A 25,331-nucleotide genomic window follows, 5' to 3' on the forward strand; every position below is an offset into this window, starting at 1 on the left:
TTGGAATTGCTAGATCATACGTTAATTCTACTTCTAATTTTTTGAGGAGCTGCAAACAATTTTCCACAGTGGCTGCACCATTTTATATTCTGACAGTGCACAATGGCTCCCGAAGTCTTTTTAATAGAAAGATATTTTTCCCTTCCAGCAAGTTAGAACTGCTCAGAGATGCCTAACAGCCCTAAACATTCCGGCTCCTTCCAATGCTTAGCAACCAGGAGCCGCGCGGCCCCCACCGAATGTGCAAGGGTGCGTGTGGCCAGCACTTTTCGCTCTCTCCTTCGTCCCTATTTTGAAAAGGCTTCCTTGTCTTCGAATTAACATGCAGGCCGGGTGGACACCCGCTGGTCTGCCTTACAGACAGAGAGCCATGGGCGAGAGCCAGCACTGTTTTGGGAATCATCAAAGCTTTGCAAATCCCGTGTAATCTCCAAAGTAAAGGTGATATATTTCCAATTTGTAGTTTCTTTGGCAGATGCATGCGAGGTCTGGCACCATCACTCCTTGGTGAATTGGGAGACTTGGAGTGGTGTGTGTGTGGAAAAGCCAAGAAGACAGCTTCGAGTCATGCTCGTGCATCAATTGTTTCTTACAAGGGGGTCTAAGGGCCTCAGATCGCAGAGACAAAGAACCCAAAGAATCAAATGAGGAGAGTGCCTTGCAGTAATACTGAGGTGTAAGTGAAGGACCCTGGAGACTTCCTGTGTGCTACCTTCTTTCCCCTAATTCACTGATGGGCTGGGAGAACAGGGTCTTGGTCCTCCTGTGTGTCTTCCGTGTGTGATTCTGCCTTCTCTGCCCTCCCCAACTCAGCACATTCTGTCTTAGTTTTGTTAATTTTTCATCATCCTACCAGTTTGTATTTCAGAGCACTGTAATATGGGAACATGTATTCTCTTAAAAGAATACTTAAGTAACAATCAGACAGGATAAAACCCCTCTTAAAAGGAGATTTAAAAATGATAAGACCTTTCCAGCAGACATGCAAAGAGGACAAGTTAGTGGGAGAGATGGTTAAGAAACTCTCAATGACCTTAAGAGACAAAATGACTGGAACTTGATGACCTAAACCAGGGGTCAGCAGGCTTTTTCTGTAAAGAGCCAGATAGTAACTATTTTAGGCTTTGGGGGCCACAAGTTTAAAACTGAGGAAATTATGTACTTACATATAACAAGAGAGAAAACAAAATTTCACATTTTTTAATGGACAAAATTCAAAATGTAATAATAATTGAGCACTTTTCTTTCTTTTTCTTTTCTTTTCTTTTTTTTTTTCTTTTGTAATACTAGTCTGCTGAGAGGAATGGAATTCTTTTTCTTTGGGATAACGTCTTGCTTAATTGGAGTTCAAGGTCAATATTCCCTATCATCAAATCGATGGCAAATGTTCACCTGTAAAAACCATTCTTATCTTGCAGGCTGTACAAAAACAGGCAGTGGGCTGGGTTTGGCCTGCAGACCATGGTTTGCCAGCTTCTGCGCAGGCCAAGAGGTGAGTAGTGAGCTACTGACCTGTGAGGTGCACTTCTCTGCACTGCCTGGTAGGTTATAAAGGCACAAACTTCCATCTTTTGGGCGTATCATTCATGTTAGGAAGACACGCAGGGCTTTTTTCTGTCCTCTGCACTGTAGTCCATGCTGTAAGCGACAAGCTGTGTTGTCTTTTCTCATACAGAAGATGATACTTCTGACCCACCAGCAGTTGTCTTTCCAGGAGTGAGGAGGGTCGGGGTTGATCTCTTCCTCATCTACCCTGCTACAGCTGGTACCAGTTCCCACCTAACTGACCAGTTATGTGTCCTGGTCCTAACTTTTACTGAGTGGTGATCAATAAATACTGGATGATTAATTCACAGCGGGTAGATCCTACTAACTCCTTCTTTGTCCTCTGTAGTGTTATTATTAAGCAACTGAACTCATGTTTGTCCTCCTATAAACATGTGTACACGTGAATATATTTACACACAGATACAAACCGATGACCAAAATTTCCTCCAGGTTTTACCATTGAAAATATTTAAAAAGAAATGGAAATAAAAACGAAGCAAAAATCACTAAAGGGGACATTGTAGAGGCTTTGTTTAAAATCTTAATGACTGTCCGACTCGCAGACATAATAAATAAACTTATAGTTATGGGGGGAAAGGGGGTGGGAGGGGATAAATTGGGGGTTTGAGATTTGCAAAGGTTAACCACTATGTATAAAAATAGATTAAAAAAACAAATTCTGTATAGCACAGGGAACTATATTCAATATCTTGTAATAACCTTTAATGAAAAAGAATATGAAAACGAAAAAACAAAAACAAAAACAAATAAAGCAAGTATAAAATAACTTCAAAAAATCTTAATGACTGCCCTAAAATGCTGTTAACATATATATAATTCAAACTTCAGTGAGTGTTATCTTTAAATTAGAAACGGTTTAACAAATATTGAAAGCCCGACCTTTCTCAGATTACTTTTTAAAAAGTCCGGAAAGCAGCGATGGGGAGGCAGTAATTGTGGTATGTTTACTGCAAGTAAATATTTACCCAGGAAAAAGGCCTGAGTATTGTTAAAGATACGATTCTTCACCTCCAGTGTTCCTGACCAAGGCAAGGGGACTCTCGCCACAAGAAAACTGCCAAAGCTTTTTAGCATTCAAAGAATTTTCAGAGGGAGACCAGACTGATTAAAGAAAAGAAAAAAAAAAAAGGAGGGGTAGGAAATCATGTACTTATTCTGTGCCAAGCAAAGGGGTTATTCTAAGTCCTGCCTTGGTCACGTGGTGGAGATTAGGTAGCAGGCAGGCTTGTTAATTCATGAGCCAGACGCACCTCTTTATTCCCAGGAAAGCATCCGAAGTGAGCAGTCTCAATAGCTCTGCTCTCAGCAGCTTGTGTCTTCGTTAAGCACAGGCCAAAAGTAGAAGAGGGGAACTGTATATAGATTCGGGAGGCTGGGACAGCTGAGAAAATCACAATTGAAAAATAACTGACATTTATATAGTAAGCCCTTAATGGTTTTCCATTATCTCATACATTATCTCCTTTAACTTCACAGCAATTCTGGGGGGAGGTGTCTGCCACCACCATATTATCTTCATTACATCACCATCACCACTACCATCATCATCTTCAGCACATCACCATCGCCACTGCTACAGCCTCCGCCACCTCCACCTTCACCACCCCCCCCCCCCATCATCATCATCATCACCGTAGTTATCACGGGGAAGAAGGAAAGCGAAATTTCCAAAGAGTTAGGTAACTTGCTTAAAGTCAAACCACTAGTAAACTGAATTAGGTCTTTTGAATTCAAATATTTCACTCTTTCTGCTATGCTACCTTCCCCCAGTTTGGAAGTCCAAATGGTAAAAATCAAAGATTTACAAACATGGGTGGTTCTAGAATTTTTGTACTCACAGTACTTACTTAGTACAGCAATCTGGCCAGAAAATGGAAGCTCTTTGCAGAGCAAGCATACGACTTTTCACTCAGATTGTAGAGTACAGATCATTCAAAATAGCGACATTTTCTGAAAAAGCTTTCTATCATGCTTTATGTGAAGACTTTGAATTCTTATTTATTTTTCAGTCTTTAGAGATGCTAGTGGAGATTAATAGGTGGCTGAGGCATGTTCCACCTTCAAGACATCCATAGTACCCTCAGAATATAAACCAGAAGTTGAAGGAGAAGAGTTTGTTTTTCCTAATATTTCAGTCATGTGATTTATCTGGAAGCAGTTAAAAGTGCCTTCCATAAGTCATATATTTGATTCTTCAAATGCCATTCCATCATTTCATTGTGCTGTTATAAATAGAAAGAAAAATGCCACCATAGGACATGTTTTCATATTTATTCCCTCTCAGAGTCTCCTAAATGCCAAGTTATAGAGAGAAAACAAGTTATCTTCAACTGCTCAGCCAGCTGACTCACTTTGTGATCTGAAAGTCAAGTTATTTTCTTCCTGTTTTTTGACTCATTACTTCTTACACTGAATAGACAGGTTAGAATGACATAAGGGAAGAGAAGGGACCAGCCAGTATTCCCCTGTTGCTGTTTGAGTTGTGTAGTATAAATATTTAAACTTTTAACTCCCAATGATCCAAAGACTAAGAAAGAAAGATTTGCAGTGAAAAGATGGCACCCTAACCTCGTCACTTTCCAGAAGGCAGCAACTTGTTCTTTCTTCTCTTTATTTAGAAATAATGATTTCCTAGGGTTAAGCCTCCTAATACAGCAGATGATGAAATACCCTCGAGATCTTTTCTTTGTTTACTAGGTTATCTATTAATGACAATCTTTACAAAGCTTGACACAGTGTTTTCTCTCTCCATCAGTTGGGAAAATAGACACCTCACTCTGCCAAAAGTTCACATTTCCCTCACTTTTACATTTTAATGTCTAAAATTTTTACTGTGTATCCATCATTGATCTTTAAGTCTCTTCTGCCTGAAGCATCTGTTAAGCAAGTTGAGGAACGAAAAAGTGTAAGATATGGAAAGTCCACACGTGAAAGAATGCTGATAACATAAATTACCATTAATTTGCCTTCTGGAGTGAAACTGGCCATTATACCTACCTTTTGATTGTTATCCCAGCGTATGTCAAAAATCTTACTGTTAAAAATATCTAAAAATGATCGAGTAAATTGTTCTTTTTTTCTTGAAGGGGAATTCTTGGTGAGTGATAACATACGCTCTGTCTACACGGCACAAAGTGAAGTGGTTTTTCATCTTAAATGACTTGGTTTGTCTGTCAACAAGGATTGGACACTTTGGATTCCTGACAAATCCCTCCTTCACTCTGGAGTATACACATGCTATGGAATCATCACCCCCTCTGTCAGCCAGACAGATCCAAATTTCAGGCTCCCCAGAAACCAGCCCCCAGTCCAGCCTGAACATATTGTCAAGGAGTGTTCAGTGTCCCACCAGCACCTGCACTGTTGTTTCATTTTCTTCTCTCCATTTTTACGTGCTAGGACTAGTCACTATTTTTTTTCTCCTTCCTCTCCAACTCTTCTGTGCCCTTCTGGTATTTGATATAGTTAAGTCAGTTTGACTGAACAAATACCTTTTCCTTGCAAACCAAAACTAATATGAGGTATCACCTCACATTGGTCAGAATGGCCATCATGAAAAATTTCACTAACAATAAATGCTAGAGGGAGTGTGGAGAAACTGGAATCCTCCTGCGCTGTTGGTGGGAAAGTAATTTGGTGAAGCCACTATGGAAAACAGTATGGAGGTTCCTCAAAAAACTAAAAATAGAGTTACCATATGATCCAGCAATCTCACTCCTAGGCATATATCTGGAGAAAAGTCTAGTTCAAAATATACATGCACCCCAACGTTCAGAGCAGCACTATTTACAATAGCCAAGACATGGAAGCAACCTAAATGTCCATTGACAGATGGAATGGATAAAGACGATGTGGTGTATATGTATACACACACATGATGGAATACTACTCAGCCATAAAAAAGAATGAAATAATGCCATTTGCAGCAATATGGATGGTCCTAGAGATTATCATAGTAAGTGAAGTAAGAGAAAGACAAATATCATATGATATCACTTATATGTGGAATCTAAAAAAAATGACACAAATGAACTTATTTACAAAACAGAAAGAGACTCACAGACATAGAAAACAAACTTATGGTTACCAAAGGTGGGCAGGGAGGGATAAATTAGGAGTTTGGGATTAGCAGATACAAACTACTATGTACAGAATAGATAAATAACAAGGTTCTACTGTATAGTACAGGGAACTATATTCAATAACTTATAATAACCTATAAAGAGAAAGAATATGAAAAATAATACATATACAACTGAATCATTATACTGTACACCAAAACTAATACAACATTGTAAATCAACTATACTTCAATTAAAAAAATAACCTTTTCCTTTTTTTAAGATTTCTCCCAAAAAAGCCAACTGAATTGTAAACATATTCACTAAACATCACAGCTGTTTGTCAAACAATCAATAGACAAAGTTTAGCCATCCAAAAATAAGTGAGAAGTTGCATAAGCTGATACTTACAAAGCACAGTAAAACACCTGAGGCAGAGGTAACCAGGTAAATCACATCTCTCTAATAAACGTGTTGACTTCAGTAAGTGAAGTAATTTCTATCAAAGAGGAAGGGAAAAACTCCCAATTTATTTCACTGCTTTGGTCATAACAACTACACATTTCTTTCTTTTTTATTTTTAACCTTTTTCCCCCGTACCTATAATAGGTACGTATATATTTGTAGTTTTCAACTTAAGTCCTATGGAAGATATACTCAAGGCTATCTCATACCATTCCTAAAAAGACTTCACTGGCTGCTTCTAGAGATATTAAATAAGCATTTAAAATGCTTTATTTGTAATACTGGACCCCTTTTGGCTTTGGCCTGATCTAAATAGGTCACTCTGAGGTCACTGGGGGCCGTAAATCAGGGGGGTGAACTGGTGGCCAAGACAGCTTGCATAGCTTTAGTGCAATGTGCTATTTTAGTTTGTGCCCCTGACGTGACACCATCTCTTTGGCACCAGTCAAAGAAAGCTTCCTAGACATCTATGGGAAGGGAATGCTTTGCAGTAATCCAAGGCATAGGTCACACAGGCATGGATTATTGTGGGGAGGTCTGTGTCTGCTCCAGATCCTGTGACAGATGAAGGAGGGAAAATGACTTCCAACCAAAGCATTTATCCAGGATTCCAGGGATGGAAACTGATCCAAGCAATCTTGGCAAATTGTGAAAGCAAAGAGTAACCAACTTCTTTCTGCACAGGAGACGAGGGCATCCCCTTCCTGCCCCTTCTCCAATCCCATTATTGGGTCTACTTGAGACCCCTGGAGAGTGATGTTTTTGAGAAAGTATCAACATAGTCCAATAACAATTATTATATTTATATGATGTAATATGTGGTATAATGAAACAAAAAGGTCCAACTCTTTCTAGCCAAGGCACATACACTTTTATGTTCTATTTCTCAACATTTTTTTCATAAAGGGTATGACTTGGCCAGTCTGAACTTTTGGGATTTACTGGTTTTCAACAAAATTTAATCTCCCTTCCTTCCCTCCTACCCTCCTTCCTTCCTTCCCTCCTATTTAAAAAAATCTACCTTAGTTTCATCAGCAGTTTACACAGAAAGACACAAATGGGCATCTATTCTTACAATTCTTTTTTTGATAAACCTTTTGCAATTTTCTTGCTCTCTCATAACTGAAGTTCCCTCTGAAAGGGAAAAAAGGCTTACTTACCTGGCTTGGGGAAAGGAGAGGTTTGGTTTAAAAATGTGTGGCGTTTTTTTCCTAAGCATCATTTAGTCTCTAAGAGTGACAAGCATCTAATGGTTGAGTGGACTTCCTTTTGCCGGTACATCTCCATCTGGGAGAGCTCTCCCCTTTGGGGAGTTTGAAACTACTTTCCTAGAGACGGTAACCTCGGACAGGAGAAGTCACCTTATGCTATGTTGCATTGTACCACAACATTGGACGGTCTAGCAAAAGCTTTGTGGTTTCCTGTAGTTTTTCTAGAAGTGAGAGCTTTCCCTGTAAGTGTCCAGGGAATATATAAGCCTGAGAAATACTTTACACACATGACTGTGAACTCGTGATGTTTTACTATTCTAATCATTGCACCTGACAACAGATGACTGAGCAGTGCTGAAAACGAAGGCAGGCAGGGCTTGTGGGTCTAACAAAAGAAGCAACTGCAACTTTAATTTGTGCCAAGGAGTAATTTCGGCTGCCAGCCTCCCGGCTGACCACCACCTGAGGAACTGTTTCCTCCCACACATGAGTCCTGTTCTGTTCTTGAAAGCCAGCCAAGGGCCTCCACTCTGATGATTTTTTTTCTTTTTTCTATTATTATTACTATCATCATTATAATTGTTACAGTTATCATTACTATTATTATCCATCCAGCTATTTCTACTAACATACACCAGACTGGCTGTCAAGAAGGCACAGTGACAAAACAGATGAAAGCACTTTAATTTGATAAGTTTGAAACAACAATGGGAAAGGAGCTCTCTAATTCCAATTACTGGTTTTTCAATAGCTTGGTAATCAAATCAATCATTCACTAATCATATGCAGCTCTCCCTTCAAACAAAAGCAAAGTCAAACACCAATGCTTCTTAATTCCATGAACTTTAACATTTTCTTTAATCACAGAAAACAATAGCTGAAGCAAACTGGATCTCAGACAGGCAATTAAAAAATACACTGTGAGCATGACTCATTTTTTTTCTTCCCAGATCTTTATGTGGTCCATAAACCTGAATGCATTTATATGTACTTTTAACTGAATGGACCTAATTCTAAATTTGTGTTTCTTTAGGGGGAAATGGCCCTTTAAATATGTGTCCATTGCAAGGAAATATGGTTGCCTTAGTAACAAGCTCCTAGGCATTTTCCTTCCTTTATGTTGGAGGAAACTCATTGGATTGAAAGCTTTCTGCTTTCTTAGGCATGTTAAAGTGAGCTAAAAGCATGGAGGAAACTTAGAGCAAGCTTGAATTCTTCTAGGTAGATGTATGCCACTGTGCAGAAAAGATTAAGTAACTGAATGCTGCAGCTTTTTACATGAGATCATAGAGAATCTGTAATCAACCCCACTCTTAGATGAAGAAGTAGGCTGAACGAGTTTAGGGACTTGCCCAAGATCCTACAGCTATGTAACAGGAGGTGTGGGGTTACAAGTCAGATTCCTAACAACTTGTCCAGTGCTGTTTCCACTCTATGATACCTCTGAAAAGTGGTTTATAAACAGATGTTCTGTAAATAAGTCCCACTTTGAATATACTAGGTTAACCAAACATGTGAAAAAACTCTGTGCAGAATTCCTTTTCTATGTCACTTTCTAACCCATTCTATAAATCCATTTTTTTTAATCCATAGCAGGAATTAATATTTATTGAGTGCTTGCCATGTTTGAGGCACTATTCTAAGCACTTTCCCTGTAACAACATTTCATCCACACACCCTGCGCTAGGAGTGTTTACTCTACTTTATAAATGAGTAAACTGAGGCACAGAGAGATTGAGTAACCTGCTCAAAGTCACAGAATGAATTAAGTGCAAAGCCCAGGCAGCGCAAGCCTGGAGATGAAGCTCTTGATTATTACCTTGCACAAGTGTACTTAAAATGAAGGAACTACCTGGACAGGATTTCACGTTAATAGGCAAAGATGATCCATGACTCTGAAAACTGAAAACAAATACACTGGATGTTGGACTTAAGGATTCTCTCTTTAATCTTTAGCAATTAAGTTAAATGAATACTCAGTCTGGGAAGTATAAAGAATATCACCTGGGAAGTACAATGCAAATATTGCGAATCAGGTATGAAGATAATCTGCACAACCCAACAGGTATAATGTCCCATTTCACCACTGAGGAAACAAGTTTAGTTCAGCAATTACCTTGCTTAAGTCACATAGGTAATCAGAGGCAAAATGAGAATTTGAATCTGAATCTTGTCTGACTCCCAGCTTGACTCTTTACTATGCCTGTTGCTGTTCAAATAATCACCTTGATAATCACGAATGTTCAGGAGAGAGATCTTATAGGCTCATCAAGCCTGGCTTTTTTGAGGTCTTAAATCTTGCCTTCAGAGCTGGGCCACAGGTAATCCACAGTTCGGTGGTTGTATCCGTCTATAGGTGGCGCTCTTTCGCACTGTAGCCGGTCGTAAAAAGAAAAATCTCTTTGGGGGAAAGAAATGTGGCCGGGCGTTTTGAAGGTTGGTTAAAAAAAATTACCAGATTGTCCCATTTGGGCTTATAGTCCTAGTTGTAAATATATTTTAATTCCTGAAGGGAGTACACATCTAAGTAGGTATAAACAGAAAACATCTTTAAGTAGAAGTGAAAAGCCAAGGAACGGAGCCTAAGACCAAACTTCAGGCCAGAGCAGCTCTAAATACCTGTCACCCAGGTAAGACAACAGTTGGAGAATATGGCAAATAGCAAGGACGCTGGAGGAGACGTTCTTTAAACTGGTTTAAATGGTGATAAAAAGAAAAAAATCCCAAATTATGGTTTTCAACTTTTCAGAGGCTAGAACAGTCATGGAAAGAAACATCAAGACGGCGATAATGGTTACATCCTAGGTGATTAGATTACAAGGGATTTTTGTTGGCCTGTACTCTCATTTGTCTTCAATGAACTTGTATTACTTGGGTAATCACACAAAATTTTACCACTGTTCCTTTAAAAAATTACTTGATAGAGTTTTTTTTTTTTTATTACCAGATATGATTCTTGTGGGGGGAAAAATAAAAAACCCCACGAATTTATGAGGTCCCTGAGTCCAGATCACCATTTAAACAGTTTCAAATTCTTGAAAAGCTCTTGCCTAAGGCCCAACCCCAAAGGCAGCATTTAAACAAGATGTCTGTAGACGACAAGATTAGCCACTTCAAACTGCAACCCTTAGAGTCAAATCCTACTCCACAGCGTGACCTGTGGAAACCTAGGCGGTGCCACTGGGTGTCAAGCTAGGACGGCTGCCGCCTCCCAGCCTGAAAGAAGAGGCGAAAGGAAAGGGGACCCAGAGAGAGGTGGGATGACAAATAAGTCCGAGGAAGAGCAAGAGAGGGAAAGATTCAACAGGAGAGAGAGAAAAGAAGGAGAGACAGGTAGTGCAGCTCAAAGCACCATGGCATCATGGAAACCGTCCCTGGTCTGTTTATCCACCTGCTACCCCGGCACTGCTACTCCAGCGGTTCCGCTGTGTGCTGAGCACCGAGACAGACACCCTTCCCTTAAATTGTTAGACAAGAGAGCACAGAAGAGGGACAAGGGGAAAATTTTGTGCTATATCTACCATAAACTACCATAAACTAAATCTTAAGTCATGACATTAAAAAAAAATGTATCTGGCGGAACCATTCAACTCCCAGGTTCCCCGGCTTTGCCTTGTCCTGCTTGGGTACTGCCTAGATGGACACGCGCAACACCATCCCATCCAGGATGCTTTCAAAGTCCTCAAGGTCCTTACCCAAGCCGGGCCAAAGCTAAGCAAAGTAGGCCAGAGAAAGGTTCATGCCAGAAAGACGTGTTTACCTTCACTAAAAATATCATCCTCTTCATCCATCAGGAGCTCCTCAGGGTCCAAATACTGCATCTTGGAGACGGCAAGTCAGCGTGCGCAGCCCAGGCAGCCCCAGCAGCCACACTGCCCCCGAGGCGATTTCCTTCCCCGGGTTGCCTAAGCCCTCCGAGGAGGCAGCTTCCGCCTCTGCCCTGAGAAAGTAGCTTCATTCATATGAATAGGCTTCGTGAGCCTTTTGCAGAGTGCATTCCAGGTGGGGTAATTTTCACCACGGAGAAGGATTTTTTTTTTTTTTTTTGGAAGGGGACTGCAGATCGGGTTGGATATCGCATTAAGTCTGAGAGCACTTAATTCTATTTCAAAGCCACAACTTTCATATTTTCTAAAAGAGGAAGGTGGGCGTTTAACTTTCTTACTTATGAATTGAACACAATGGGTAGTGTTGAAAGAGAGGGGGTTCACATTTCTCCTTAGTTTTGCTTCAGTAACAATTTATCTGAAAGGAACGCAAGCCACTAGCTAGAGCCAAGCAGGCATTGGGAGGGATAGAGCTTTTCTTTCACTAATAGTTGCATTTTTCTCTTTTGCGAGTCCCTCGCATTGGAGGATTAGAAACTTTCCAACACTTAAACCCAATTGAACATACATCTAGACTCTTTTGTCTCAATTAATCTACAGCCAATAAATAGATAATTCGTTTGGCTCAAACAACTTCCATTTCATAATACTGACTCAGTCTGATACTTCAGACATCACTAAAGAAGAAAGGAGAAAATGTAACTCAGAAAGCAGTTCCTCCCAGAGGGAGGAGCAACCACTGAGCTGTCACATGAGTACCAGTGGTTGGCATCACCATATCGAAACACTCAAAATGTGCTAAATTCTGTATGGCTGTTTAAACACAAATCTCTGAGTGATACTGCAACTTCACTTGGGGTTTCCCAGCCCTCTGCGCTGTGTTATAAGATGTCAGAAGCTCAGAGGATGCAAATGGAGGTGATGTGGGAAGTTGTTGGCCCAAGGTGTTTACTCCTGGCAACTTTATTTACTGAGTAGGGCTTCTTTTTTTTAAAATACGTATTAGTGTACTTTTAATTGACCTAACCTTTTAGAGCAGTTTTAGATTCACAGCAGAATTGAGAGGAAGTAACAGAGATCTCCCATATACCCCTTGCCCCAACACATGTATAGCCCCTGCCATTATCAACGCTCTATCAGAGTGGCACATTGGTTACAACTGATGAACCTACACTGATACATCAGTATCACCCAGAGTCCAAGGTTTACATTAGTCCAAGGTTCATTCTTGGTATTGTATATTCTATAGATTTGGACAAATATATAATGACATATATCCACCATTATAGTTTCATACAAGGTAGTTTCTCTGCTCTAAAAATCCTCTGTGCTTCGCCTATTTAACCCTCCCTCCCTGCAACCCCTGGTAACCACTGATATTTTTACTGTCTCCATAGTTTTGCATTTTCCAGAACATCAGAGTTGGAATCATATGGAATGGAGACTTTTCAGATTGGCTTCATTCACTTAGTGGTATGCATATAAGGTTCCTCCTGGTCTTTTCATGGCTTGATAGCTCATTTCTTCTTAATGCTAAATAATACTTCATTGTCTGGATGTACCACAGTTTATTTATCTGTTCATCTACTGAAGGACACCTTGGTTGCTTCCAAGTTTGGGCAATTATGAATAAAGTGGATATAAACACCCATGAACAGGGTTTTGTGTGGACGTACATTTTCTACTCCTTTGAGTACATAAAAAGGAGCAGATTACTTGGTTGTATGAAAAGAGTATGTTAAGTTTTGTCTGAAGCTGCCAAACTGTCTTCCAAAGAGGCTGTACCATTTTGGATCCCCACCACTAACAAATGGAAGTTCCCATTGCTCCACATCCTTGCCAGCATTTGGTGTTCTGGATGTTGGCCATTCTACTAGGTGTGTCATGGTATCTCACTGTATTGCTAAGTGCTTTTGAAGAGACTACTGGTGCTACTCTCCAGAGTGAGAACCGCCCCCTCCTCCCTTAACTTATCTTTGAAATTACACCACTTTTCCCAGGGAAGAGTATGGAAAATGGGGCTGGAGAAGTCCAGCTGTAAGAAAGGATGTGTACAGAGGAATTCTAGAGTCAGTCATGAAGGGCTATTTGAGCACCAGCAGTGGGTTTACCCCTGCGATGGGTGCTGTGGGGTTCCTAAAGAGCGTATGCAGCCTGGGGCCTGTTGGAACCTCCAATCACTCTTAACCAGGGCTGGGATCATCCTCAGGGAAGAATTTGGAAATAGTGGGTATTTTGGATTGCACAATGACTGGGGAGTGTGTCTGATATTTAATGTCTTTTTTTAAACATTTTTTATTGATTTATAATCATTTTACAATGTTGTGTCAAATTCCAGTGTTCAGCACAATTTTTCAGTTATACATGAACATATATATATTCATTGTCACATTTTTTTCTCTGTGAGCTACCATTAGATCTTGTATATATTTCCCTGTGCTATACAGTATAATCTTGTTTATCTATTCTACAATTTTGAAATTCTGTCTATCCCTTCCCACCCTCTGCCCCCTTGGCAACCACAAGTTAGTATTCTATGTCTATGAGTCTGTTTCTGTTTTGTATTTATGCTTTGTTTGTTTGTTTGTTTGTTTTTTAGATTCCACATATGAGCGATCTCATATGGTATTTTTCATTGTCTTTCTGGCTTACTTCACTTAGAATGACATTCTCCAGGAGCATCCACGTTGCTGCAAATGGCATTATGTTGTTGGTTTTTATGGCTGAGCAGTATTCCACTGTATAAATATACCACAGCTTCTTTATCCAGTCATCTTGATATTTAATGTCTTGGTAACCTTCCTGCAATGCATGGGACAGTGGCTCAAGAGGAAGGACTGTCCAGCCCTTAACACCAATAGTGCCCCTCCCACCTTGAGAAATACAGAGAAGCAGCAGCTGGAGCTGAAGCCTGTCTCTAGATCTCCTTTGCTCCCCTCCTTTCTGACTCTTCCATCACCATCCCCCACCCCAATTTCCACCCAAATGACTTTTCTGGTTCAAGACTATACTTATCTAAATTCCATTCATTAAAATGGGCCTGGATTATAAAATGGTAAAGCTGCTATGGAATACAGTATGGAGGTTTCTCAAACAATTAAAAATGAAATTACTATATGGCCCAGCAATCTCACTTCTGGGCATATAATCCAAAATTTGAAAGCAGGATCTTGAATTGATGCTTGCATTGCCATGTTCATTGAAGCATTATTCATAATAGTCAAGATGTAAAAGTAATCTACATGTCCATCAGTGGATGAATGGATAAAGAAAATGTGGCATATACATACAACGGAATATTATTCAGTCTTTAAAAAGAAGGAAATCCTGTCACAAGTTATAACATGGACAAAACTTGATTACATTATGCTAAATGAAATAAGCCAGTCACAAAAAGACCAATACTATGTGATGTATCTAAAGTAGTCAAATTCATAGAAAGAGCAAACAGAATGGTGGTTCCCAGGGGCTTAGGGGAGAGGAAAATGGGAAGTTGTTCAGTGGTATAGAGTTTCAGACATGAAAGATGAAAAAGTTCTAGAGCTCTTTGGTACAACAATGTGCATATAGTTAACACTGAAATGTGGTCTTAAAAATTGTTAAGAGGGGAAGAAAAAAAATCAAGAGGGTAAATTTATGTTATGTGTTTTTTACCACATACAAAAAAAAAAAATGGTCCCAAATGCAGGAAATTTTTGTGCGGACCATAGCTCCATTCATTGTGGCTGGGGTGAGGAGACAGGCATCAATTTTCATCATCACTACATTTCTCACGCACTGTCCTGTGTCCTTTAATCTTCACAACCCCAGGAGGTAGGTGTTATTATCTCATTTTACAGTTGAAGCAGTGGGAATCTGAGAGCTTAAATAACTTTCTTAAGAGCACATAGCTAGTGAGTGCCAGATTGGAGTAACTCCAAAGCTCACTCCATTACCTCCCATCTAAACAGCTTTATGGAGTGACTACAAATGATCTGGGTCACCAGAGCATCCCAGTGGCTCCTGGGAATCTGCGCCATCTCCATTTCCTCCCACCTCGGAGCTGCCAGGTTACCATATTGACCCTGGGGTCCCTAGCCATTCCACTTCAGCAAGTTAGCACAATCATTTAGGCCTATTTCCTTATCTTTAAATGGAGAAAATAAAATCTTTCTATTATGGGTTTAATTGTGTCTCCCCCCCCGACTCAAGTTTATATGTTGACATCCTAACCCCCAGTACCTCAGAATGTGACCTTATTTGAAATGTGATAATGGCAGATGTAATTGGTTAAGAAGAGGTCATACTTAAATAGGATGGGCCCCTTACAAAAAGGGGAGAATTGGACTCTGATATGCACACAGGGAGAACACATGTGAAGATGAAGGCAGAGATCTAGAAGCCGCAGAATGCCAAAGATGGCCAGCAACCCACCAGAAGCATGGAACAGATTCTCCCTCATCTCTCTCAGGAGGAGCAAACCCTCCTGACACCTTTATCTCAGACTTCTAGCCTCCCAAACTGTGAAACAGTAAATTTCGGTTATTTAAGTCACCCAATTTGGGGTGCTTTGTTATGGCAGCCCTAGCAAACTTCCTCATTTGGCTTGTTTTGAGAATGACATAGGCGCATTTGTGTAATGGAACTGACAAAGCACAGGGCACACGGTGCACATCGAGTTGTAATTATCCTACTTAAGCCTCTCACAGAGCGGGTTAGGGCCATTTCTCTGGCTGAAGCCTCAATGGGGATGGAGGGTGACTTGGTACAAAATCTCAATAACCCTTGATATGTTCCCCTCAGTCTTCTCCAGTATAGATATTTTAAAAAGACAGCTAACAATTTCAAAGAACAAATCACAAATGTCACTGAGAATGCCTTAAGAGCACTGTTATAGAAAACATACTCCTTGCTCCCAAAATTCACAGTCACCTTAGAGAGAGAAGGCATATATATGCCTGATGTGTTGGCTAAGGAGGGAAATTCGTGACCTTCAGATGCACGCATCCATGTGGATACATTTCGAAAACATAACGTGGACTAAAGAAAGTCTCATAAAAATATAAATAGCATGAGTCTCCTTATATAAATGACCCAAGTGGGCAAAAGGTAAAAAAAACAACAGCTAAACTGACAAAAAAGAGATTAATGGAAGAAGAGGCATACAAATTTTATTAACATTTTTATAATGCCTGGGGGCTTCATGGAAAAGAAGTGAAAATCCCAAAGGAGTGGTTAGACTTCGGGGCGATATACTATTTTAACAAAGAGTAGTAAGTTGCGGAGAAGTGATTAGACAACGGAAGGTGGGGTGGTTTGGGGTCCTAGAGGTAGTAAATCGTGGGAAGGAGACTAGGAAATACATGATGGATAAGGGTTTAGTAAGATATGGTATGCAGACTCATCTCATCTCTGGTGATAAAAGTAGTCTTCAGTCCCTGAATCATCTTCCTGTTCCTGGTACGGGAAAGGGGAACACTTTTACAAAGGGAAATTAATGTCCTGTTTATAGGCAAAAAATAGAGAAAGCAGAGCTTTCTCCTATGTCTGCTATTTCTGAATTGCCTTCACCTAAAAATAATCCTGATGCCAATGTGGCATATTTTGGGGTGATGTATTCTGATCCTTTTCAAATCCATACTAGAAAAGAAAGACTGCAGTTAGGGAAACGGTGCTCGGGGCTGGGCAAGTCAGTGAGGTGGAATTATGGGGGTGCAGGTTAGAGAGAGCAGTTTTGAGTAAGCAGTGAGAGGTGAGTCTGGAACATTAACCAAAGGACCTTGCTTTTCAGTGATTGAGGCAAATAGCTCTGATAATTGGATTTCAGGAAGAGAACAAAAGTAAGGATGAGCCAGTATGAGCCAATTATTTTAATCAAAGGCTGATTTGTGACAATCTGAGCTAAGTTTAACAACAGAACTCACCAAGGTCAAAAGCACAGGAACATGGCAAAACTCTTATACTCTGAACAGTTGGTACCTACTTAGTGCCGTACTCAGTGTGCAAATTTCAAAGACATGCAAGGCCTAGTCCATGCTTTGAGGGGCTTTACGTGCTCATTTCTGTGTTCATTCATTTATTCATCCATCAATCCATCCATCCATCCAACCATCATCTATCTATTCAAAAAATAATAATGAATTCCTACTGTATTTCAAGCCCGTGGGAAACATTTAAGTAAATGTATGAGCGACTGTGTATGTGTTATCTTGAACATATGAAAACCAACTTGGTGGTATTGTTTTGTGGCATGGGAACTTAAGTTATAATCATTGGCTATTTATTAATTTTAAACATTTCTGCATGGTCTGCTGTTTTGAAAAAAAATTACCATCTGTGAAATGCTTACAGGGGGAAGTCACACTGATGGGAACATGTCATCATCCAATGTTGGCCTTCATTTCAATAGAGGATGAGCTTCACAATCTTCTCTCTGTACCTACTTCTGGAGAATTTCCCACTCCTTCCAGACAGTGTTTCTAAATACTTTTCAGATGGAAAACTTCAGAGCAGGGAGAAGAATGTGAAGTAATTAGGGGTACTAGAAACAGAAAGGAGAACAAAGTAGAAGAGAGGAATTGAAACTGTGAAGAGTGTTTGGAATCAGTAAAGAAAGAGAAGGTGAAAATGCCACAGAGCCAGAAATAATCTTATCTTTGGATACCTTTGCCTGTAAAAAAGCACATCAAATGTGTCTAACTGCAGGAGGACATGGACAAGGAGCTGGGGCCAAAGGAACATGATTTTAACGCTATTCCCGTCTTCATGCCGTAAGAGAAGATACCCACCTTGTGGGATGACAGTCCTCCTGGAGGCTTTGGAAGTCTTCCTGCTCACCTTCCCCAGTCTTAAGGGTACCTCTCAGCTGCAGGAGCCACACTCAAGGTCACTTACTACAGGTGCTGGGGAAGCCTGCTGGACAGACTGACCAAAGCCCTGGATGGATTTGCCCTAGTTCCATCTCCTCCTCCCCAGCTCTCTTGTAGTCTTGAAAACCAAAAGCCTACAATATAGTGAAAACCAGAAGACTAGCACTCATTGAAGTGGTTAGAGGATGGGTTTGGAGCTTCTTTAAAGCCCCATTCCCAGAAAATTGTCATGATGTGACCTATCTGTTGTTTCCCTGGAAGATCCCATTTATAAGGCTGTCTTTATTTAACTTGAGTCAGAGTTGCCCAGAGTGAATAGCCTTTTCTTTGGGCCTGCTTGTTAAAAACAATCAGAGGCAATTGGTAAATAATGAAACTGTCTGAGGCAGTGGTAAAAGTCAAACAGCAGGTGAACCAAAATCTTAAAAAGGAAAACCTAGGGAAAGAGATGACCATAGGGGGCTTTGAAAAGCTCTGACATATTCCTGGGAATTCAGAAGGCCAAATGCGTACAGGGCCGCGTGCATGACCAGGGCTATGCACATGGTTAGAAAAGACCTGTGAAGGCCATAAACTCTCACCTCTGGCTAATCTTGGGGCTCTGCAGAAGCAGGAAGTAAAGGGTAAGGCTAAGTTGTAGAGTTTCTAGCTGAGTGTTGAAGGTGTATCCTAGCTTACATACAGAGTCTCTTGACAAAGGCTAAGACTCATTGGTTCTAAGCAGCTAAAGAAATCTCCGTCCAACATCAGCTGACTGCTAAGTAACTAAGCAGGGATTTCAGTGGCCACACAAAACAAAGAATATAGACTTTACAGAGCTAGTTCAGAAAAGTCACTAAACAACAAAAAAATCCCTGAGGGGGTGGGGAGAATTTGATTTCCAGAGCCATATAATATTAACTAAATTGTCCAGTTTTCAACAAAAAATTGAGACATGCAAAGCAACAAGAAAGTATGGCTCATACACACAAAACAAAGTAAATCAATAGAATCTGTCCCTAAAGAAGCCCAGATGTTGGACTCACTAGGACAAAGACTTTAAATCATCTATTTAAAATGTGTTCAAAGAATTAAAGTAAACTAAATACGAGAAGACTGTCTCAACAGTGGAGAACATCAACAAGAAAACAGAAATTACCTGAAGAAAACAAAAACACTAACTCAAAAAGATTTATGTACCCCCATGTTCACTGCAGCAATATTTACAATAGCCAAGATACAGAAACAATCTTATTGCCCATCTTACTGCCCATAGATGAATGGATAAAGAAGATGTGATACACACACACACACACACACACACACACACACACACACACACACAATGGACTACTGCTCAGCCATAAAAAAGAATGAAATCTTGCCATTTGAAATAGCATAGATTAACCTAGAGGGTATTATGCGAAGTGAAATAAGTCAGAGAAAGACAGATACTCTATGATTTCACTTACACGTGGAATCTAAAAAGGACAGATACTCTATGATTTCACTTACACAGATGAACAAACAAAAGAAAAAAGAAACAGACTCATAGATACAGGGAACAAACTGGTGGTTGCCAGAGGGCAGGGGGTGGGGGGAATGAGCAAAATAGGTGGAGATAAGAGGCACACACTACCAGTTATAAAATACGTGTTGGGGGCGTATAATGTACAGAACAGGGAATAGAGTCAATAATACTGTAATAATTTTAAATGGTGACGGATGGTAACTAGACTTACCCTGGTGATCATCTCATGATGTATATAAATGTTGAATCACTATGTCATATACTTAAAACTAATATAACATTGTATCTCAATTATACTTCAATAAAAATTAATTATACATATATTTTCTTCTAACAGAGAAATGTGATAGAACGATCAAAAAAGAGTTTCAAGTATAAAAAGACATTACATTGTAAGAAGGGAAATTGTCCCAAACTTGGGCTGAAGTAGCACTTTGTGGAGTGGTGGGAACAGCAGCGTCTTCTGGGATGTATCTAGCATTCCTAATAAATTGTGCCATCAGTTTTCTGATAGATTTTAATGAGATAAGAGTCCTTCTGGAACGTTGATTTACTCTACCTGCCTAATTTATAGCATTATACTGAGCTAAGATACTAATGATCTTAAACTAGAAATTCTTTTTTTTTAAGTCTAGTGTGTTAATGATCATCTAAATTACATAAATTACAGTCCTTATAACTTTTAATATTTGTAATAATTTTTTTTAGATATACAAAGGTTCATAGTTTTCCAAAATTTACATTGGGTTTCAAAAACTAGACAGTTAAAGATTCCTGGTGCAGATCCCATGTTGAGTGGAGGAAGCCTGCTCTGGGCCCTGTAGGACCTCAGAGAACATATGGAAGCTGGGGTCCCACAGCGTCCGGGTGTCTGCAGAGGGAAGGCCTGGTGGCTCCACCACTTTGCACATACTATCTTTGTGGATTGTGACCCATTCATCTCCTGGATCGTTTCTTCTTAGCCTCAGAACTTCTTCCCCTTGGGGACAGCAACAAAAGTAAGGGTTTGAAATTCAGAACCTATTATGTTCTGATTTTGGTCAAATGTTTTTGAAAACTCTTCCCAGCATGGTTTCTCTTTAATAGATATGTTTCAGCGACCTCTGATTGTACAGAGGACAGAAAAATAATCTGGAGAAAGAGTCATTTCAAAGACTACATTCAAGAAAGGAAGGAAGGAAGGAAGGAGAAAGAAAAGGAAAGCATGAGGGAAGGGCAGACTATTTCCCATTTAGAAAGAAAATAATTCCAGATTGCATCTTTTTTTCTTTGTCTTTTTCTTAAAGTTTCTGTGGGAGGAGGATCTCCATAACACTCCTTGATTTGAAATTTCAGCCCTCCTGGAAATTCAGAAATTCAACTCTGGGTGCTGTTTGAATGTCACAGAGCAGAGATGGGCCCTGGATAAGCCCTTGTCACGCCTAAACTCTGATTCCCTGGTTCCTGGTTCACTTTAGAAGAGCTTCAAACCTGCTTTGTCAGCCACCCAGGAAGACCTAGATGCGTTGAGCTACTGGAATGAAGGAAATGAAGAATTATAGGTTGAAGAAATCACCATTCTCCTTTGTTTCTTTGCAGGGTCTTTCCTCCCTTAATGTTTTGTTTTGAAGTGCAAATCACAAGTGAGAGGATCCGTGAAAACAAAGCCTGGAGTAAAAGAAAGGACAATGTAGCATGTGCTGTCTCCTGAATTAGGGCACAGTCCTGCCCAGGAGGGACTCCCATCTCCTAACTCAGACTTTCCAATATTCCCCATCTGCCACCTTGACAGTGGCTTTTAAGCTTTTCTCTCTAAAGAAGTGGAGGAGCAATAGCTGCTTCCGTCCCTGAAAACGTGTGGCCCAAACACACCAGCAAGCTGGTGGAGAAAGAGGGTGACCCAGCTCTGCTCTGATTCTGTACAGTTCAGTCAGTGAGCAGCCTTGAACTTCAGTGGGGGAAAGGGGGCTACAGTTTCCTCTCTTCCCTCTAATTAAAAAAAAAAAAAAAAAAAAAGCTTGCCTAATGAGAAGGAGAAGGAGAGAGAGAAAGAGGGAGGGGGAGAGGGAGGAAGATGAGGAGGGAAGAAAGAAAGAAAGAAAAGACGAAGGAGGAGGAGGAGGACAAGAAGAGGAAAAAGTTGCTTTGATCATAAACGTGATACTTGAAGGTGCGATAACTCGCACCTTCAGTGTGGGGTGAGCCTCACTTCCCCTCCCGGGCAGCTCTGTCTGTCTCTCAAATTATTTCACTTGGGAATTTGTAGTTATTAATCAGTCTGCATATTTCAAAAAATGCTCCCCTTGAGGTGTGAGCTCAGGTTGCCCATGGAGAGACTCTGTTGTGACCAAGGGGTCTTTATTTTGAGGCACTGGGCTTGCCTTTCCTCTGGTCTCTGTCGTACTCCCTCTGGTCCCTGCTCTCTGATTTCTCTCCAGCTGAGAGGTATAAAAAACAACCTATGGTTTGTTTCATCTCTGCACACCTCTGTCAATCTCTCTTACTTACCTCTTCAAACTAAGACCATTTTTTTCTTTTCCTAGAACTATGTCAGGTGTGATAACAGGTTGAAAAGTGCCACCCATCCTCTCTGAGACCACAAATGGAGCTGAATCAGTGAACCTGGACTTGGTTATAAACAAGGGTGGAGACCAGAAAACGTGATGAGGCCAGGGGAGAAGAAATAAAGCAAGAAGACAAACTCACTGTAGTTTCGAGTGGGAGGTGAGCAGAAAGCAGCTGGCCCTTCAAAAAAAACAAGAATCAAAACCCAAAACTCTAACCTCATGGAGCGGAAGGCTTTGAAAGTCGTTTCTACTGCAGATTTTAAGACTTTTCCCATTACCCTGAGATACCCAAGAGCTATAAACCCAAATCCTTAAAGGTTCAGCATCAGGGTACAGGGTGGAGGGGAAGATGTGGGAGAGGCAGGAGAGGTGTCTCTGTATGGGAAGGGTCTCAATGGAGGTACCAATGAAGGCACATATGATCAGGTTGTGAAATGTTTCGGTTTTTGCCAGCTTTCTGGGTGTTCCATCAGTGAAAAAGCAAGCAAATTTGGAGAAAATGGGTTAGGGGCAAATGAAGGTAAGTGAGTGGACTTGGCAGAAGCCAAAAGCAGTGTAAACATCAACTTCCTATCTTCTAATATCATGGAAACCCATGGTGGTGACGGGGCAGGCCTTCCCTAATCACCTGGAGGCGAAAGGCCCCCGGTGGTCAGGAGCAGGTTAGCAAGAGTTCAGGAGGGCAGAGCTCCTTTGACCTCAAGGAAAGCCCCCCACCCTGGGGTGCTCCAGCCCTCTCTGTGGAAGGAGTAGCCACTGGGAAAATATTAGAATGATGGGTGAGAGACTGTCTCATAAAATTTCATCCAAAGTTTTAACAAAGTACAAAAAAGAGGCGGTGTTGAGGATTGCATGTGGGTGGGGTGGAGGGAGCAGGGAGGGGAAGGGGCAGGTCAACTCTCTGCACTCACTTCTCAACCTAGATGTGACCTAGGGTCATGAACTGCACATGCAACCAGCTGCCTGTTTGATCCACATGGTTCAGTTGTTATTTATAGAATCGTATAAATGTCTCTGGTGTCAGTATGGGTGCTGAGCCGACAACCAAATGTTCCTGGAATAGCACCTAGTAGTGTTTCTTTCACTGGATGGTCTCTAATAAAAGCTTTTTGCAAAAGTAATGAACTCTTACTGATGATCTGACAATAAAGAGATTATCTGATGATAATAATTCTGTTAAGTTCCTGTTTGGACCAGATAACACTGTGAGGGGACAAAGCTGGTAATGCTCATTTAAAACCAAGGTTCTGTCTCTTTTCTTCCTTCTTCCCTCCTCTCCCACTATCCTTTCCTCCCTCTCAGGAAAATGTGAGCCCTGCATTAATTCTTACACACCCCTAGGACTTCATGGTTTCCTTTATGATGATAATGCTAACACCAAGTGAAGGCATATTTCTCCTAAGAAATTTAGGAATGACTATTGCTTGTTCTTCTGAATTTCTTTTGAGATAAGAAAGGGAGTTCAGCATGACTGTCCTTAGTTAACTGATGGGGACAACAAATAAGGACAAAGAAACCAGGTGCATGGGCAGTAGGGTACATGGGACATGTGGCAGAGTCGCCAAAGCAAGTCAAAATGCTTTCAAGGAGCAGGTGAGACTGTGGAAGCCATGCCAGGGAGATTTTTCAGGGATGGCTGAACTGCTCCAGAGAAATGAAAAGAAATATATTCATGTTAAAAAAAAAAAGTGCAGCTATCTAGCAAGTAAAGGGGATGGGGTTGGGTGAGTAGGGTTTGCTGCATTGGGGATGATTTCTCAAATCTTTCATTTTCTGTGCTGAGCTCTGCAGTTTCATAGAGCACGGTCCAGGCATACAGCTGCAGAATCTAGGTCCTTTTTATTCGTTTTGAAGCCAATCTGTCCTGTTAGACTTGGAGACTCCCAGAGAGCAAAGGTCAAGCAAGACCCTGGCATCTTCATTTCAGATACGATGGGAACCAGCGTTCCATAGACATTTTCTAAATGAATGAGCAATGGATTCCCTGAAGTTCTCTAATCACATTGAGATCGGAGATTTTAGAAGGTTCCTATCAGCGTGGAAGTGTGGAAGGGCACCTGGGAGAGCGGCAGGTGGTCACCGGGTCATGTGGTGTTAGGATGGTTAGGAACACAGTTATGGCCTCGAGTGAACTTTATCCCACTTCGCAATATGGGGTCAAAGCACAAAAATCACACAGGCTCTGATTTGGTTTTTATGTTTGGAAGGATTTGTGTTGCCTTCTAGGTACTGCAGACTCCATGCTCAGGTGAGAGAGGGACCAATAAATACTTTCTCCTATTGTTTGTTTTTTGATGGGGGAGGTCATTAGGGTTATTTATTTATTTATTAATGAAGGTCCTGGGGATTGAACCCAGGACCCTGTACATGCTAAGCACACACTCTACCTCTCAGCTATATCCACCCCACCCTTTCTCATGTAAATTGATTAGCTAATCCATGAATTTTACAGTTAAATAGATGTCTTTACACAATGATACCTGTCAACTACTGGAGTAGACATCTTCAAGTTTTATTGACATGAAAGGTGTTTGTGGAAGTCTTCCTCAGAGCTTGTTTAATAAGGAATTCAAAGCGAGGTGTCAATAACCATGATAAATGTTCCTCCACCACTTTGTCCCAGGCTTCTGCCCTTGTAGTTCGTTTTCCTGGTTCCTCTCCTCTTTTTAACACACTAAACGAAAACTATATAAAAGACTCTTAGTAGAAACATTAAAAACTGATACAAAGGACATTTTATGGTAGGGAACATTCTGAAGATTTGGTGAGAAAAAGTTCAGGCCTTCCTTCTTTCATTTTCTGGGTAAGTTTTTCACTGGTCCCTAACACACAGACTACTCAGCTGCCATAGTAATATTTAGTTCTGTTTTCTTTGTACTCACTGGGATAGATGGCATATGTGAACGGAACTTGTGGTAAAAATAACCTCGCCACAAAAGGACTCCACCCCTGCTCACCTTCCGCTGGATCTGGTGGTAAATATGCAGTGAGTGGTAAACGTGGAGCTTCCTGTAATCTGCAGTGTGTGTTGCCACACCGCTATCTCCAGTGGAATGAGCTAGAATGCAAAATGTATGCCTCTTTTGAAATGTGATGAAGCAACATCAGACTCAGAAAGAGGATGACCACGTTTTCTGTACTACTGTTGCACTCTTTTGCACAATATGTAAGAACAGAACGTGAGAAACCAACAAAAAGAAGGAAACAGAACAATTGAGGTTGTTGGCTAGGCAGGCTACGAGGAAAAGAGCAGAATATTAAGAACCCCACCCAGCCAGCATCCTCTAGTGGCTG

General features: G+C 40.7%; 1 protein-coding gene across 5 annotated transcripts in view; it reads right to left on the reverse strand.

Moving 5' to 3' along the window:
- Positions 1-25,331, reverse strand: part of RIPOR2 (RHO family interacting cell polarization regulator 2) — a 177,198-nt gene that overhangs the window by 88,545 nt on the left and 63,322 nt on the right. Inside the window, exon 1 of one of the 5 annotated variants that reach the window (XM_031435108.2) lies at positions 11,067-11,224. The exons of the other annotated variants lie outside the window; for them this stretch is intronic. Within the exon in view, the coding sequence (XP_031290968.1) occupies positions 11,067-11,127 (61 nt within the window). The 5' untranslated portion in view covers positions 11,128-11,224. Of the gene's footprint in view, positions 1-11,066; positions 11,225-25,331 lie in introns of those variants that run through there. 5 annotated transcript variants of the gene reach the window in all.

This window comes from Camelus dromedarius, chromosome 19, assembly GCF_036321535.1.
Source record: "Camelus dromedarius isolate mCamDro1 chromosome 19, mCamDro1.pat, whole genome shotgun sequence".
Lineage (NCBI taxonomy): Eukaryota > Metazoa > Chordata > Mammalia > Artiodactyla > Camelidae > Camelus > Camelus dromedarius.